This window comes from Sciurus vulgaris, assembly GCF_902686455.1.
Source record: "Sciurus vulgaris genome assembly, chromosome: X".
In the NCBI taxonomy this organism is placed as follows: Eukaryota; Metazoa; Chordata; class Mammalia; order Rodentia; family Sciuridae; genus Sciurus; species Sciurus vulgaris.
The window spans coordinates 78,754,813-78,768,758 of NC_136471.1; the positions used below are offsets into that span (position 1 = coordinate 78,754,813).

The 13,946-nt window shown below is 35.9% G+C and overlaps 1 protein-coding gene across 3 annotated transcripts in view; it reads right to left on the reverse strand.

Moving 5' to 3' along the window:
• Positions 1 to 1,513: 1,513 nt before the first annotated feature.
• OGT (O-linked N-acetylglucosamine (GlcNAc) transferase) overlaps positions 1,514 to 13,946 on the reverse strand; it is a 34,671-nt gene continuing 22,238 nt past the window's right edge. For 2 of the 3 annotated variants that reach the window (XM_079124898.1, XM_079124897.1), the window contains exons 12-22: positions 13,735 to 13,914; positions 12,928 to 13,086; positions 12,702 to 12,791; positions 10,872 to 10,997; positions 10,214 to 10,384; positions 9,988 to 10,104; positions 9,736 to 9,906; positions 8,069 to 8,221; positions 5,463 to 5,715; positions 5,085 to 5,208; positions 1,514 to 2,250 (exon numbers count right to left, since the gene is read on the reverse strand). In XM_079124898.1, the coding sequence (XP_078981024.1) occupies positions 2,076 to 2,250; positions 5,085 to 5,208; positions 5,463 to 5,715; positions 8,069 to 8,221; positions 9,736 to 9,906; positions 9,988 to 10,104; positions 10,214 to 10,384; positions 10,872 to 10,997; positions 12,702 to 12,791; positions 12,928 to 13,086; positions 13,735 to 13,914 (1,719 nt within the window). In that variant the 3' untranslated portion in view covers positions 1,514 to 2,075. Of the gene's footprint in view, positions 2,251 to 4,594; positions 4,794 to 5,084; positions 5,209 to 5,462; positions 5,716 to 8,068; positions 8,222 to 9,735; positions 9,907 to 9,987; positions 10,105 to 10,213; positions 10,385 to 10,871; positions 10,998 to 12,701; positions 12,792 to 12,927; positions 13,087 to 13,734; positions 13,915 to 13,946 lie in introns of all 3 variants that reach the window. The other variant, XR_013761241.1, reaches the window with a different exon arrangement.

A 13,946-nucleotide genomic window follows, 5' to 3' on the forward strand; every position in this document is an offset into this window, starting at 1 on the left:
ACAACATCTGAATTTCTGTAGCACAATTTAAATGTTTTACTTTTTTGATAAAGCAGAGTATAATAGAAAAAACAATTAGTTTTCGGTAATATCTATATCTCTATTCAGAATTAAGTCTTCCACAGACATGTTACCTGGAAATAAAAGCCTGTTACAATAAGCAAAGCTTCAACCAGAGCGGCTACTTTTCATGCCAGGAAGAAGTTCATTCCTATAGGAGGAATGATGTGCTATGGAAAATGGCTGTAAGGTCACAGCCTTGAGGGCACTGGAAGTGTATTATCCTATTCCAAATTGAGTAGTTCCACGAACTTCAAACATCAGTTTATCTGGAACCATGCTGGTAACCTTTAACTGATATTTCAATCAAGTAAAAAATAAATTAAGAAATCCCTCAACTGATGTTTCTTGATTTACAATGATAAAAGGTACACATAGTTCATTAATGTAATTCTGGTTCAGAATTACACTTCAGACTCCTCACTCAGATTCTGGTTAGCAGTACAAATCTTTCAGAAATTCAAGTTCTCCTTATTCAGTAATTTGTCAGCTAGGATACATTCAGGCAACAGCTGCAACTACAGAATAGATGCACTGCCTTGGAGCTTTGGAAAGACATTATAATCTAGAATACTACTAGCAGACAAAAAATTATCTGTTACTGACTGGATAGCATAAGTGCAGTACAGCAAGACAAAACACATATTCATATGTTGGCTTGTATAAGCCTCAAGCCCTCAATCCTCTGTTGAAATTCAATAGTTTTATTCCTATGGTTTTTCATACCAAGAATTCAAGCTCCAGGAGGGCTAAAGTCTAACTTGTACTCCAAACCAAGCAGCAGTGCAGTTTGGTACTATTGAGGCTGAATCCATACAAACTTCAAGACCAAGTCCAGTAGACAATTATTATATAATACCCTCACAAAGTCTGAAAAATAATTACTTGTATACATAGATGGTCCTTCAGAGATTTTACCTATAACAAATTTTTCAATGAACATTACTTAATGTATTGGAGATAACTGCAACTTACTAATCAAATATTTGAATACTTATACTTACCTGGGATTTCATTTCTGCTGAAAGAAATAGGAAGAACAGGACTCACTTTAAAAAAAAAACAAACTTTAGAAAAGAAGGTAAAAATCTTATCACACACTATCACTTTTGGAAGCAGCATAGAAGGGGCAGTCAAGGGTAAAACACTGGTGAAATAGGTCAAAATTAGGCAAAAAAAAAACTATTATCATCAATGACAGTACCATAACTGTGCCCTTCATAATTGATAATCACTCCTAAGAATTTTCATTTGGCACCAGATGGTGTGTTTAAGAGAAACACTCTGGGATGTTTTCAATCAGACTTGGTTAACTAAGTTACAGAAGAATTTTTTAAAGGGGTGGGGGAGAGAAGGAAATGGGAAATGGACCAGAAAAAATTCTGAGTCATCATCTAAACCAACAAAGCATTGATAGCTCCAAACATTAGGTCAGACACTAAAACGACTGATATAGGCTCAAGTGGTTTATAAAACCTATAAAAAGACTACACCAGCAAAGTCCCCGTCAATCTGTCAGAGTTCAGAAACTGAAACAGGGAGCCACATTTTAGCTTAAAACCTTATCTCAAGAAAATCAAAAACACTTCACATGAATAAAAATACCTGAAACCAAACATTTTTAAAAGCTCCAATACCCAAAATATAAAGAAAAAAAATTAATTCAGAAGACTCAATCAATCCATGGAATCACAAAACGGCTGGACAATCTATATCTCCCCTCCATACTAACCATCCCATGGAAGACCAAGGGAGATCAGACCTTCCAGACCTATGCACCACCTGGTTGCTGCAAAACTCTACGGAGATTCCTTGTAGAACAGCAGTTTCCCATCTTTGTTGTTTCTCCCTATCATGCAGGAAGCAAGTCTGGCTGTGCTATTCTATTACCATTATATATCACCCATCTGCAACATGGTACTGTACAGATAAGTTAAAAGTATGTTATCTAGTTCCCTTTCCCCCAGAAGGTTGAGGCTCAGGTATGGGGTAATTCTCCTGTGCATAGTCTTTATTTAGGCTGACTCAGTGACTTCGACAGGCTTAATCATGTGGTCAGGTTTGTTGCCAGCTGCATAATGCTCCCACATCTGCAGATAGAGCCGCTCTAGTTCCATTGTGTATTGTTTGGTGTTGAACAGAGGGCTAGATATTCTCTGCTTCCAGACTTTGCCACGAATTTTCTTTAGGCTAGGTAAATAAAAAAGGAGAAACAAATTCACAAATCAGAACAGAATCTCAGAACTAGATTCTATATATACTTAGTCACCTTTATGGCAAAATACGTGACCAAGGTTCACACTATTTTTCCCCCTGATTGGCCCATTACCTCAATGCTGCAAAAGGTAAGGGTCACAGCCAACCCAATGCTAACACAATCAAGTTCAACCCACATCCTCTGAAAAAATTTAGTTCTTTCCTAAACAGGTTTATCCAAGGGATAATAATGCTTTCTCCATTTCATCTCTACCTTTAAAATAAAAACAAGAATTGGCAATGGCACGTGACTATTCCTATATACTATCTGCTCAAATGTAAACCACTTAACTTTTTGGTAAGCAACTTAGCAACTATGTACTAATCTTAAATATTCATAACTTCTGACCTATCACTAACACTTTTCCATCTATTCAAAACAAATTGCCAGATATGCAGTCACACATGACTATATGATATTCACTGAAGCATTTTTAAAAATAGTTCAGGCACGAACTTATTACATGAAATATTCAATTTACAAAGATTATAATGAAACAGAAAATACTCAAGGGGGAAAGAAATGCAGTATGTCTACGCCATAATTACCATTTGTACATGAACTGAAGTATTTATTTAGATATACAATGAAAATATTCCTAGTATCACCTAGACTATGGTTCTGTTCAGAAATGGGGGGGGGGATCAATTTTTCTAGAAATGGTGCAGGGAGAAGAGTTCTCTCTTTACTTCCCTTCTGAATATATGAGAATTATTACTTCAGAACCAGAAGTCAGAACACTCCTGTGTATTGTTAAAAGGAACAATTTAAAAAGCTGTTTTAATGTCTACTAGAAACGACTACTAAAAATGGCTCTATATCTGTTGGCCTCAATCCAACCATGTGCATATTTGTCTACCTTCCAAAGAAAAAGACCCTGTGTGCTACATATTTTTAAAAATTTATGGGTAAGGAAAAAATTGTTAAGCTATGATACATCTATACAATGAAATACTATTCAGCAATAAAAAGGAATGAACTCACTGAATGAACAGTGCCTTTTAGAGTACATACTATATTTTCCATTTGTATAAAGTTCTAGAAAGGCTAAACTAAGTTATAGTGGAGGGAAAAAAAGACCAGCATTTGTCTCTGGAAATTGATGAGAAGGGCCAACTAAGAAGCAGCATGAAGGAACTTTCTGAATTGATGGCAATATTTTGTATCTTGACAGGGGTTTGGGTTATAAAAGGTTATTTCTCAAACCACTGAATAGTAAAGATGTGTGTGTTTCATTGTTTGTAAGTTCTGTCTCAAAAAAAAAGTATTAAATTCTAATTCATGATACCCATACTGAGGTATTTAATGGGAAGCATACTGATGTCTGCTGTTTACTTCAAAAGGTACCACATAAAGGGGGCTGGGGAGATAGCTTAGTTGGTAGGGTGCTTTCCTTGCAAGCAAAAGGCCCTGGGTTCAATCCCCAGCACCACAAAAAAAAAAAAAAAAAAAAAATCATAAGGTACCACATAAGATGGGACTTGTTTATGGAAAGAGGAAGACAGATAGGTAATAAATCAAGTATAGTAAAATGTTAATAGCAGAATCTAAGCAGTGAGTATGAAAGTGTTCATTATAAAATTGAAAATCTTCATAACAAAATGCTGGAGGAAAGTACCGTATGAAGCAAACTAAGCTCCAAAGAGTCTAGTAAAAATTTAACAACAGACTACATTATTCACCATATTTATCCCTGGACTGACAGACATCAATTTTAAATGTTTTTAAATGCCCAAGCTTAAAAGTTTTAGTTTTCTTACATGCATATGATATTCAATAGAGAAATTTTTGAAAATATATAGTTAACACTTGTTGAATGTTTACTATGCACCAAGAACTGTTCCAAGCTCTCTACATGGAGTACCTTTTTAAAACCTCACAACATCTCTGCAAGGTGAGTACTACCATTAGGCTCCATTTTGCAGATAATAGAGATAAACTTGCCCAAAGTTCCCAAAGCTCATAAATGGAAGAGCAGTCTGAGCACTTCGATAGCATCTATTTAATATGTTACTTCTCAGAAAAACACAAAGAAAAAAAATCACCCTTAATACCCAAAGAAAAACTTCATTGAAAAGACAAGTATTATTTCATTGTATGGATAAATCTTCAATTGTCTAAGCATCTCCCTTATAATTCCCACCCATTTTCAGGCAGTTAAGTTGTTGTTTTTTCCCTTATGCTGCTACAGTAAAAAAGTGGCAGTATTAGGGTCAAAGGTCTGATATTTTTTAAGGTTCTTAAAACTTTGAGGAAGGGTTGTACCAATTTACTCACCAATGTATGAAAGGGCCAGTGCCTCAATGCTCCCTCATCGATATCATATTAAAAATCTTTTTTATTTTATAGGCAAATAATGGATATACCTCAATATTATTTTAATTGGCATTTCTACTACAGAAGCTGAAACTTTTTCTCGTTAATCATTTGTACTTCCACTTCAGTGAGTTGTCTGGTCATTTCCTTGTTTACTTTCCTATGAGGGATTTAAAATTTAAATGTTCTTCAGGCTATTAATACTTTGACATATGAAACAAAGATTCTTTCCTTCTTGTTTGCCTTTTAATTTTCTTGAAATTTTTTATTCAACCATTTATTCTCTTACATAGTAAAACCTAATGATTACTTCACTTATGAGTTTAAAGTTTTTCTCCCATCCAGAGATCATAAAACTAATTCACCTATTTCAATATAACCCTTAATTTATGATTTCATTTTCAACAGCTATATTCTAACATATAATTTGTTCATGGAAAAGTTTACTTACTATTCTAGATCAGTTCCCAGTTTCACAGCTATGTCTTCATATTCTTGTCTATTTTTAGCAATAAGCTCAAGACAACCTAAGCACGTAAGCTGAGAAGCTGCAACTCTGGAAGCAAGGGTCTCTCCTACAATATGAAAGAAAACAATTACACATCTGAGAATGTAAATAGCATACAGTTACCAATGTTATTTACCTAAGCATCCACACAATGTAGATGAGGAGAATGGAGCTAATTGTTCAAATCTGAACAAGTCTCATTTTCTATCATTTTGCCTTGAATGTTAGTGCTGGTACATGTAATTTTACCTGAATTATTTCCCCCCAAAAGGACATTTTTTGAGGAATAAGGAAGAGCCCAATGGTTTATAAGCAACTTACCTGGCATAGTCACCATGGGTGTCCCTGCCCAAAGGACATCCATCCCTGTGGTATGCCCATTACAGAGTGGAGTGTCCAGGCAGACATCAGCCAGCTGGCCTCTCCTGACATGTTCTTCTTTAGGAGCAACAGGAGAAAAAATGATACGGTTCTGGGGAAGGCCCATGTTTTGTGCATATTGTTGAATATTGGGCTCGCCTACTGCTGGAAAACGCAAGAGCCAGAGCACACTATTGGGAACACGTTTCAGAATCTGAAAAAGGACAATGAGAATAATTATTTTTGTTGTTTGTTTTTGACACTAGGGATCAAACCTAGGGTCTCATGCATGCTAGGCAAGCATTTTACCACTGAGCTACAACCCAGGCTGTTTGAGTTAGGATCTTGTTAAGCTGCTCAGGCTGCCTCAAACTTGTAATCCTCCTGCCTCAACTTCCTGAGTTTCTGGGATTACAAGTATCACTGTCACTGTGCCTAGCAAGAATGATTATGAACAGTACATCTGCCCTTCTCAAAAACTTTCACAGGTCTCTATCTCTAATAATTCTACCGCACTCAGAAAGAAACCTAGTGTGTACCTAAACGTTTTTCCTTCATGTAAACTGTATTATTCCTCTTCTGCTTAGCTGTCCCCAGAGAAGAGAAAGCAATAGATGACACAAAACAAATCTCTAGTTGGCACAGTCTGAGACAGCTATATCCTGTGGGAACTGATTTAAATAGTGGTTTTTGTTGAACAGAGAGGAATCTTCCATTTTGAATTTTATGTTTTTTTTGGTTTTGTTTTTAAAGAGATAGGGTCTCACTATGTTGTCCAGGCTGGCTTAGAACTTCTAGGCTCAAGTGATCCTCCTGCCTCAGTTTTTCAAGTTACTGAAACCATAGGCACCTGTCACCACACCAAGCAATCCAAATTTTAAATATTCTACCATATCACAACAAAAATTAAATCACATTTGCTTAACTTTGTCTACTCTAGATCAGAGACTAACAGACTTCTATAAAGGGCTAGATAGCAATTATTTTTGGACGTGTGGCCACAGACATTGTATAAACAAGTAGATATGGCTGTTTGTCATTAAACTTTATAAAAACAAGCAGGGAGTGGGATGGATTTCCGAATTTGGAATATTTCAGATTTTTAAAACAGTACAATGCACATATATATTATCCGACACCTTCAGCAAAAATTCCTTGTGAACATATTCATATCTCTCCATTGAGATGTAGGATAAATGAAATAAATAAAAGATTATTAATAGCCTAATGTCAGTTCAGATAATTTTGCTGCCAAATAAATTTGCCACAAATGGATAAAAAAACATTTTTTGGTTTTCAGGTTTTTCTGAATGTCAAGAAGTGACAATTAAGGAGTAGTAGACATACACTCATATGGTTCATCTTCTTCTCTACCTTCACCTGACCTTTGATACAAAGAAAGTTATTAGAGGAAAAACATCTACCACAAAATTGTTTCCATATTATCTAAAGAAAAAATATGCCATTTTTTCTTTTCTTTCTTTTTTTTTTGTCTGTACTGGGATCGAACTCAGGACCAGCTGAGCTATCTCCCCAGCCCTAAAATATGCCATTTTTGTTCTACAAACTAAAAGCTAGTTATGGATATCCAATATCCTGCTTCTGAGAACTGATCTAACAAGGTGACTGAGAAGTAATAGTATTAATTGCCTCCTTCTGGTATTAAATATTGCATGAATGTTAAACATGGGCAGATATACATAACAGCTTTTGCTATCATTTTAGACCAGAGGTTGGCAAACTACAGCACAAGCACCAAATTTGGCATGCTGCCAGTTTTTATAAATAAAATTTTATTGCAACACAGCAACATTCATTTACATAATGTCTAGGGTGATTTCATGCTACAACAGCAGAGTTGAACTGATGTGACAGAGTATGGACCAAAAACTTGAAAATATTTGCCATTTGATCTTTTAATTTTTTTGGTATTACTAAGGATTGAATCCAGGGCCTCCCACATGCTAGGCAAGCACTCTACCACTGACCTAAATCCCCAGACCCTTTTCATATTTTAACACAGGGTCTCACTAAGTTGCTCAGGCTGGCCTGGAACTTATAATCCTCCCTCCGCATCTAAGTAGCTGGGATTACAGGTATGTGTCACCAAGTCCAGCTATCACCTGGCCTTTTCTGACCTCTGATACAGACAGAAAACTTTTAATATGTAAATTTTTTAAAAATTCCATAATGTGTAATTTAGATACTAGAAGAGGGCTAGAGATATAGGTCACTGGTACAGAATGCATACCTAGTATATGAAGGTCCTGGGTTTGATACCCAGCACAGGAGGAAAACAAAAGACAACATTAAAAGGAGAAATTAAAAAATGAATGAAAAATCCATAACTCGGTTGTAGCTTAGAAATGAGCACAATAGCTGTGTGTGGTGGTGCATGCCTATAATCCCAGACGTTTAGGAGGTGGAGGAGGGAGGGAGGAAGGAAGGAAAAGAAATGAGCACAACAGCTTTGAATGGAGAAAGGTGGAGGAAGCTTCAGCAATGTAGTCTATGTACAAAATTGTTACCAATCTCTGGACATTAATAACGAATCTATGCATACTCACATTTGCCCACATCTGCAAAGTAGAAGGGTCAATCTTATATAATTGATTAAAGTTACAGTACACGATGGCATCTTCTGGTAACCCATACTGAGAACGTGTGGTTACAATAATGGTACGGGGAACCTCCTCTCCAGTTGCAGCCTTATTGTTGATCTAAAACAAGGAACAGAATGATAATAATTATGTTTGAAGTTAAGATAATCTCACATTTACTTTTCTTTTTGTAGTGCTGATCATCAAACCCAGGGCCTCCCATTAGGCAAGTATCTACCCCTGAGCTATACTCCTAGCCCAGTCCAATAGTTTTGTTTTTGTGTTTTGGTACTGGGGATTGAACCCAGGGACACTTAATCACTAAGTCACATCCCCAGCCCTTTTATTTATTTACTTTTTTATTTTGAGACAGGATCTCGCTAAACTGCTAAGGCTGGCCTGGAACTTGTAATCCTCCTGCCTTAGCCTCCCAAGTTGCTGGGATTACAGGCATGAGCTATCATGCCTGGAACCCATAGTTTTTAATCAATAAAGACTCCGTAAGATGCAAAATGATTTAACCATTTAAAGTCATGTTCCTGCACTATAATGAGAAAATATTCATGATAAACTTTTTTAAAAAGGGGGAAATATTTGTAGCATTATCTCAATGGGGGACTGTATTATGAAGCTTTTTGCTCTAGCCAAAAGATCTCAAAACCCTATTAACAGCTCAACAGCAAGCTTTTGCTTACCCTTTTCTTCCTGAATGAAATGCCTTTTTCTTTTTTCTTTTTCTTTTTTTTTTTTTTTTGCAGTGCTGGGGATTGAACCCAGGGCCTTGTGCTTACAAGGCAAGTACTCTACCAACTGAGCTATATCCCCAGTCTGAAATGCCTTTTTCTATATCACATCTGCTTTTCAAGGCTAAACTGCAATTAGTCTGTCATATGGTCTCTCCCCCCATTGATCATCACCATTTTGAGCTTCTACATCATATTATCATACAAGTCCAACACATATTGCCTTACATTGTTAGGTAAGTTGAATATGGACATTTCAACAATACTGCTAGCTCATAAGAGGTCTGTGATCCTTGCTTCGTGTTCTCTTGACAGAGCTATATATTCAAGTAAGCAAAATATATTCATTTGAGTATAAAATCACATTACTGTGATTAAGACATAAGCCCTAAAGTAATTCCATTCACTGGAAGATACAAACACAGGGAATTATATTGTGTTATACCAAATGTAATTAATGATATACCCCAGATACTAACTAAGTATAGAAGAAAATGGAGCAGGGGTGGAGAGGCTAGAGACTAGTATAGAAACAGGCTCCTGGAAAAACTTTCCGAACTTAAAAAGTTAGGGTTCAACCAGGGAAAGGATGAGTTTATAGAAATAAGAAACTGTACGGTACCTACAGGTAGTCCACCATATGATAAGAGAGTAAAGCTACAGGCAGGGGAAAAACAAGATAATAACACAGTAGACTCTCAGTAACCTGTTAGCTGAATTCAGGGAATTTTAAAATTCAGACAATCCTACATAAGCTGTTAGTCTCCTCCAAACTCATTTCCTTATCTATAAAACAGAGATAATGATATAACTCCTAGAGTAATTATTAGATTTAAAGGAAATAAATGCATGCTTAGTGTTATATATTATGGCTTATTATTTTCTTCTCACCTGTGTAGTTGCCAGTCCATTGCTAATACTGAATCCATTAATTGTTATCTGAATCTGTCCTCTATTAATCATTTCAATAACTGCTTCTGCAATAGTATTCATGGGAATGACAGGCATATTAAGAGCAGTGTTACTGCTATCTGCATTGTCTCCTCCATCAGGACATTTCATCTAAAAGAAAATATATATTAAAGAAAAGACCCCAAATGCAGTTAACTTTACTTCAGTGACAAAGACTGATTAGGTTCTGACCTTGACAATTTTCACATCTGGTAGACTATCAAGAAATGCTTTGAGATCGATGCCATTCAGCACTATTCGATTGTCATAAATGTGACCATTGGACTTAAAATCGATGACGGCTTTTTTCTAATAGAAAAAATAGTTTGACATGTCTTTTAGGATATGTACGGACAGTAACAAGGAAATAAATGACAATAGTTCTTTGTAATTCCCCATAGCACTATTTTCTACCTACCTTCAGGTGAGGGAACATATTAGCATGATCACCAATAAAGAAAGTATGGGGCATGTAAGCCAGTTTCTCAGAATACTGCTCAGCAACTTCAGCTGGTGAAGTTTCCTGATCAGTGATGATATAATCCATGAAAAGTGCACCACTAGTCCCAGGATATCCCAGCCACATTGCCTTAAAAAGGAAAAAAAAAAAATCAGACCAAAAACTGATTAAGAACCTTCATCAGTACATTTATCTCTAAATCCATCCACTTGTACACATTAAATATGTACAACTCTTTAGGTCAGTCACACTTCAATAAGTATAAAACTTTCATTGAAGGTTCCAAAATTAAGTAAATAAACAAGGAAGGGTGACTTCTTTAGACAAGAGCAATTAAGTAGTATTTTAGATTGGCCTTTTAAGTGCCAAAATGTTTTTCAAATTTGCCAGAGTAACTGTTTATACACAATCTTAAATTGCACATCTCCATATACATGTACATAATTGTGTTCTACACTCAAAATCCTTTGTTCCATTCATTTCAAGAATTATACTATTTTCAAATCAAATATGTCTGCTGCATTGTTTTAAATATCAAACAGTGTGTGGGGGAGGCAACATTACTGTATTTTAAGTCTCATACTACACTGTCAGTGACCATTATTAAATCTTTTACCTGAATAGGAGCTGGCCTGAGAGCAAAGAGCTCATTTCGAGCACCCTTGGTATAACCATTCATATTTACAAGAATATGAATTCCATCCTGATGGATGCGATCAGCTGCTTTTCCATTGCATGGAATCTATGTAACAGAAAATAAGAATTCACACTTATCTCAGATTAACTCAATTAATTTCAATGGCATTGAACAAAATTCAGCTTCCTAAATACAAAATGATAATTACACAAATTAACTACATTAATGCAGAGCAAAAATATGGGTAAATGCCACTAAAATTAACTCAAGGCATTAAGGAAACAGAACACAGAGGAAGCAATTTCCTTTCTAAATTGAATGTATCAGTGATAGGGTTTCACAAGGGAGTTGGTATTTGAATTGGCACTTCAAAGATGAATAGTAGGGCTAGGGTTGTAGCTCAGTGTTAGAGCACTTGTCTAGCATGTATGAGGCACTGGGGTCAATCCTCATCACCACATTAAAAATAAATAAAGGTACTGTGTCTATCTACAGATAAAAAAATTTTAAAGAAAGATAATTGGAGTTTGTGGGAGTTTGACAGGATATGATCTTGACAGAACAGAATAAATAAGCAACTGGAGTAAAGCCTTTTAGAGTTAAAAATTTTTAGGTAGTTTACTTTTATGTGGAAGGTGAATGGCGGGTAAAAAGTACTGGAAAACAAAGTTGTAGCAAACTGAAAAAGGTTGTAAAGGCTATGCTGAAGAGTTTAGATTTCAGTCAATAAGAAGTGAGTCCCCGCAGGTCTCAGAAACAGGTTAGTAAGCTTCTTGGTTACAAAGAATCTGCCACCAATCAAACATGGCCAGGCATACATTTTTGCCCCCAGAACTGTTCCCCCAACCTTCGGAACCCAAGGGTGGCTCTACCACTGAGCTACCGTTTCCAATTTTTTTTTTTTTTTTTTTTTTTTTAATATTGAGACACGACCTAACTAAGTTGCCTGGGCTGTCCTTGAATTTACAATCCTCCTGTCTCAGTCTCCCAAGTCATTGGGATTATAAGTGTGTACCCCCATGCCAGGCCAGGCCTTCTTTTACTGCAAAAGATGTTGGTGCACACTAGTTATTAAGTGATTAGAATCTCACAACCTTTTTTCTAGGACTTCAGTGATTCATATACATAAACACACACACATACACTCACACACACACACACACACACACAAATATGTGTCTAGGGGCTGGGGTTGTGGCTCAGTGGTGGAGCACTTGCCTAGCACTGGATTCAATTCTCAGCACCACATAAAAAATAAATAAAATAAAGGTACTGTGTCCATCTACAAATAAAAAAATTTTTAAAAACTGTTGTCTATACATATGCATACATATTATATGTATATATACACATAAATGTCTTTTATATATATCTTTACACACTATGTTGCACATTATCTGTATTAGTTACTACATTGGCCAATGGTCTACAAAGAAAAAATTTTAATTATAAAAAAATTTAATTTCCCAAGTATGTACATACTCAGCAAATTACTGTCACAAATTCTGGCTCATTCCCTAGAAAAGTTATACATACATAAACAAGTATATCACATTTGTTTTATTTGCCATTTCAGCAAAAGCTATACCAATCATAAATTTAGATGACCAAGGAAATAAGATCAATGCAACTGCCCATATGTAGTAGTTCTTGTTTAATACCTATCACCAAAAATACAAGACATATTAGTATGCCTGAGGCCCTGGGTTCAATCCCCAGCATGGAGAGAAAGCAAAATAAACTATATACCAATAGTTTTATTAAAATTTGTGCAAAATAAAAAGTTGGAAGTGTAAGAGTTTCACTTACCTGAGAAAGATCAATGAAATGATTGGCTTCTGCCATCACCTTTACTCGAAAGTTTGTGCCATCATCTGGACTCAGGGCATAACAGAATACCTGAAAGGCAGCAGAGTCCATTTAATAGCCTTGTTCAAATCTTTCCAAATGACACTAGGTTTAACACCTAAGGTGACAGTAAAGGCACCTCTGTGTTTTTTTTTAAACAGTGATTCTAGAGAAACACTAGCCTTACCTCAAACTTATCAGGATTGTGCATGCCTGGAATAGACTGCATAAGGTGAGAAGTAGGATGATTCCCAAAGTCAGAACTCACATATCCTACACGCAATCGACCATCACTGAGCTTCAAGTCTTTTGGATGTTCATATGGTGGTTTATGAAGGACATTAATCTACCAACAGAATCCAATGTTTGTTAGTATCTATGTAAATTTTCATCTAGGAAAACTAAAACCACACCAAACCCACATCTCACATTGATTGAGAGAATTTTGCCCTGAATACTTCATTTAATTTATTCATAGAGATCAATGCAATCTTAGTGGTTTATGTAATATGCTTTTATACCTGAACTGTTTCTAGGACCTATGAAATAGTCGGAGCATATAAAAATTTATAGGAATTAAGTACTGTGTACAGAGCATGATAAAAATCCTGCAGCATTTTAGAAAATTCTATAGGGAAGCATTTTTTAAAAATTACACCTAGAACTCTATCCTCCTCAGCAAATCCAACCTTTGATCAAGTAGTGTCCTAATTCTCAAAGGTGAGTATAAAATATCACACACCTTATTAAACATTATTGTTTTCAACTTAAAGGAAAACACCATCACCCTTTCGTTAGTGTCTAAGTTAAGGATTCCACCCTATGGACTGGAGGGGGTCATGCTCCAGAGAGGACACAATTTAAAGGACTTCTGAGGCAGCTCACAACATTTAATTTCTCAACTCAAATGGTGTTCACTTCAATTTGTTGTGATTGCACAGTGTTCTGTAACTGTTTTAGTTTACACCTAAAAGATTAAAACAAAGAATCATACCTTATCCAAGCAGAGGTTCCCATGCCTCTCAGCAATAGCCTTCCTGAAGCCATGAGAAAGAGGATACAACATACTATGATGAGGATGCACAGAAGGTAACCTATTCTTCTCTAACTGGTCAGCCACAATACTGACCAACTTCTTCATTCGCTCATCATAGTCTGTCCAATCACAGACAATCTAGAGAGAGCAAAAAGAAATTATTATACAGA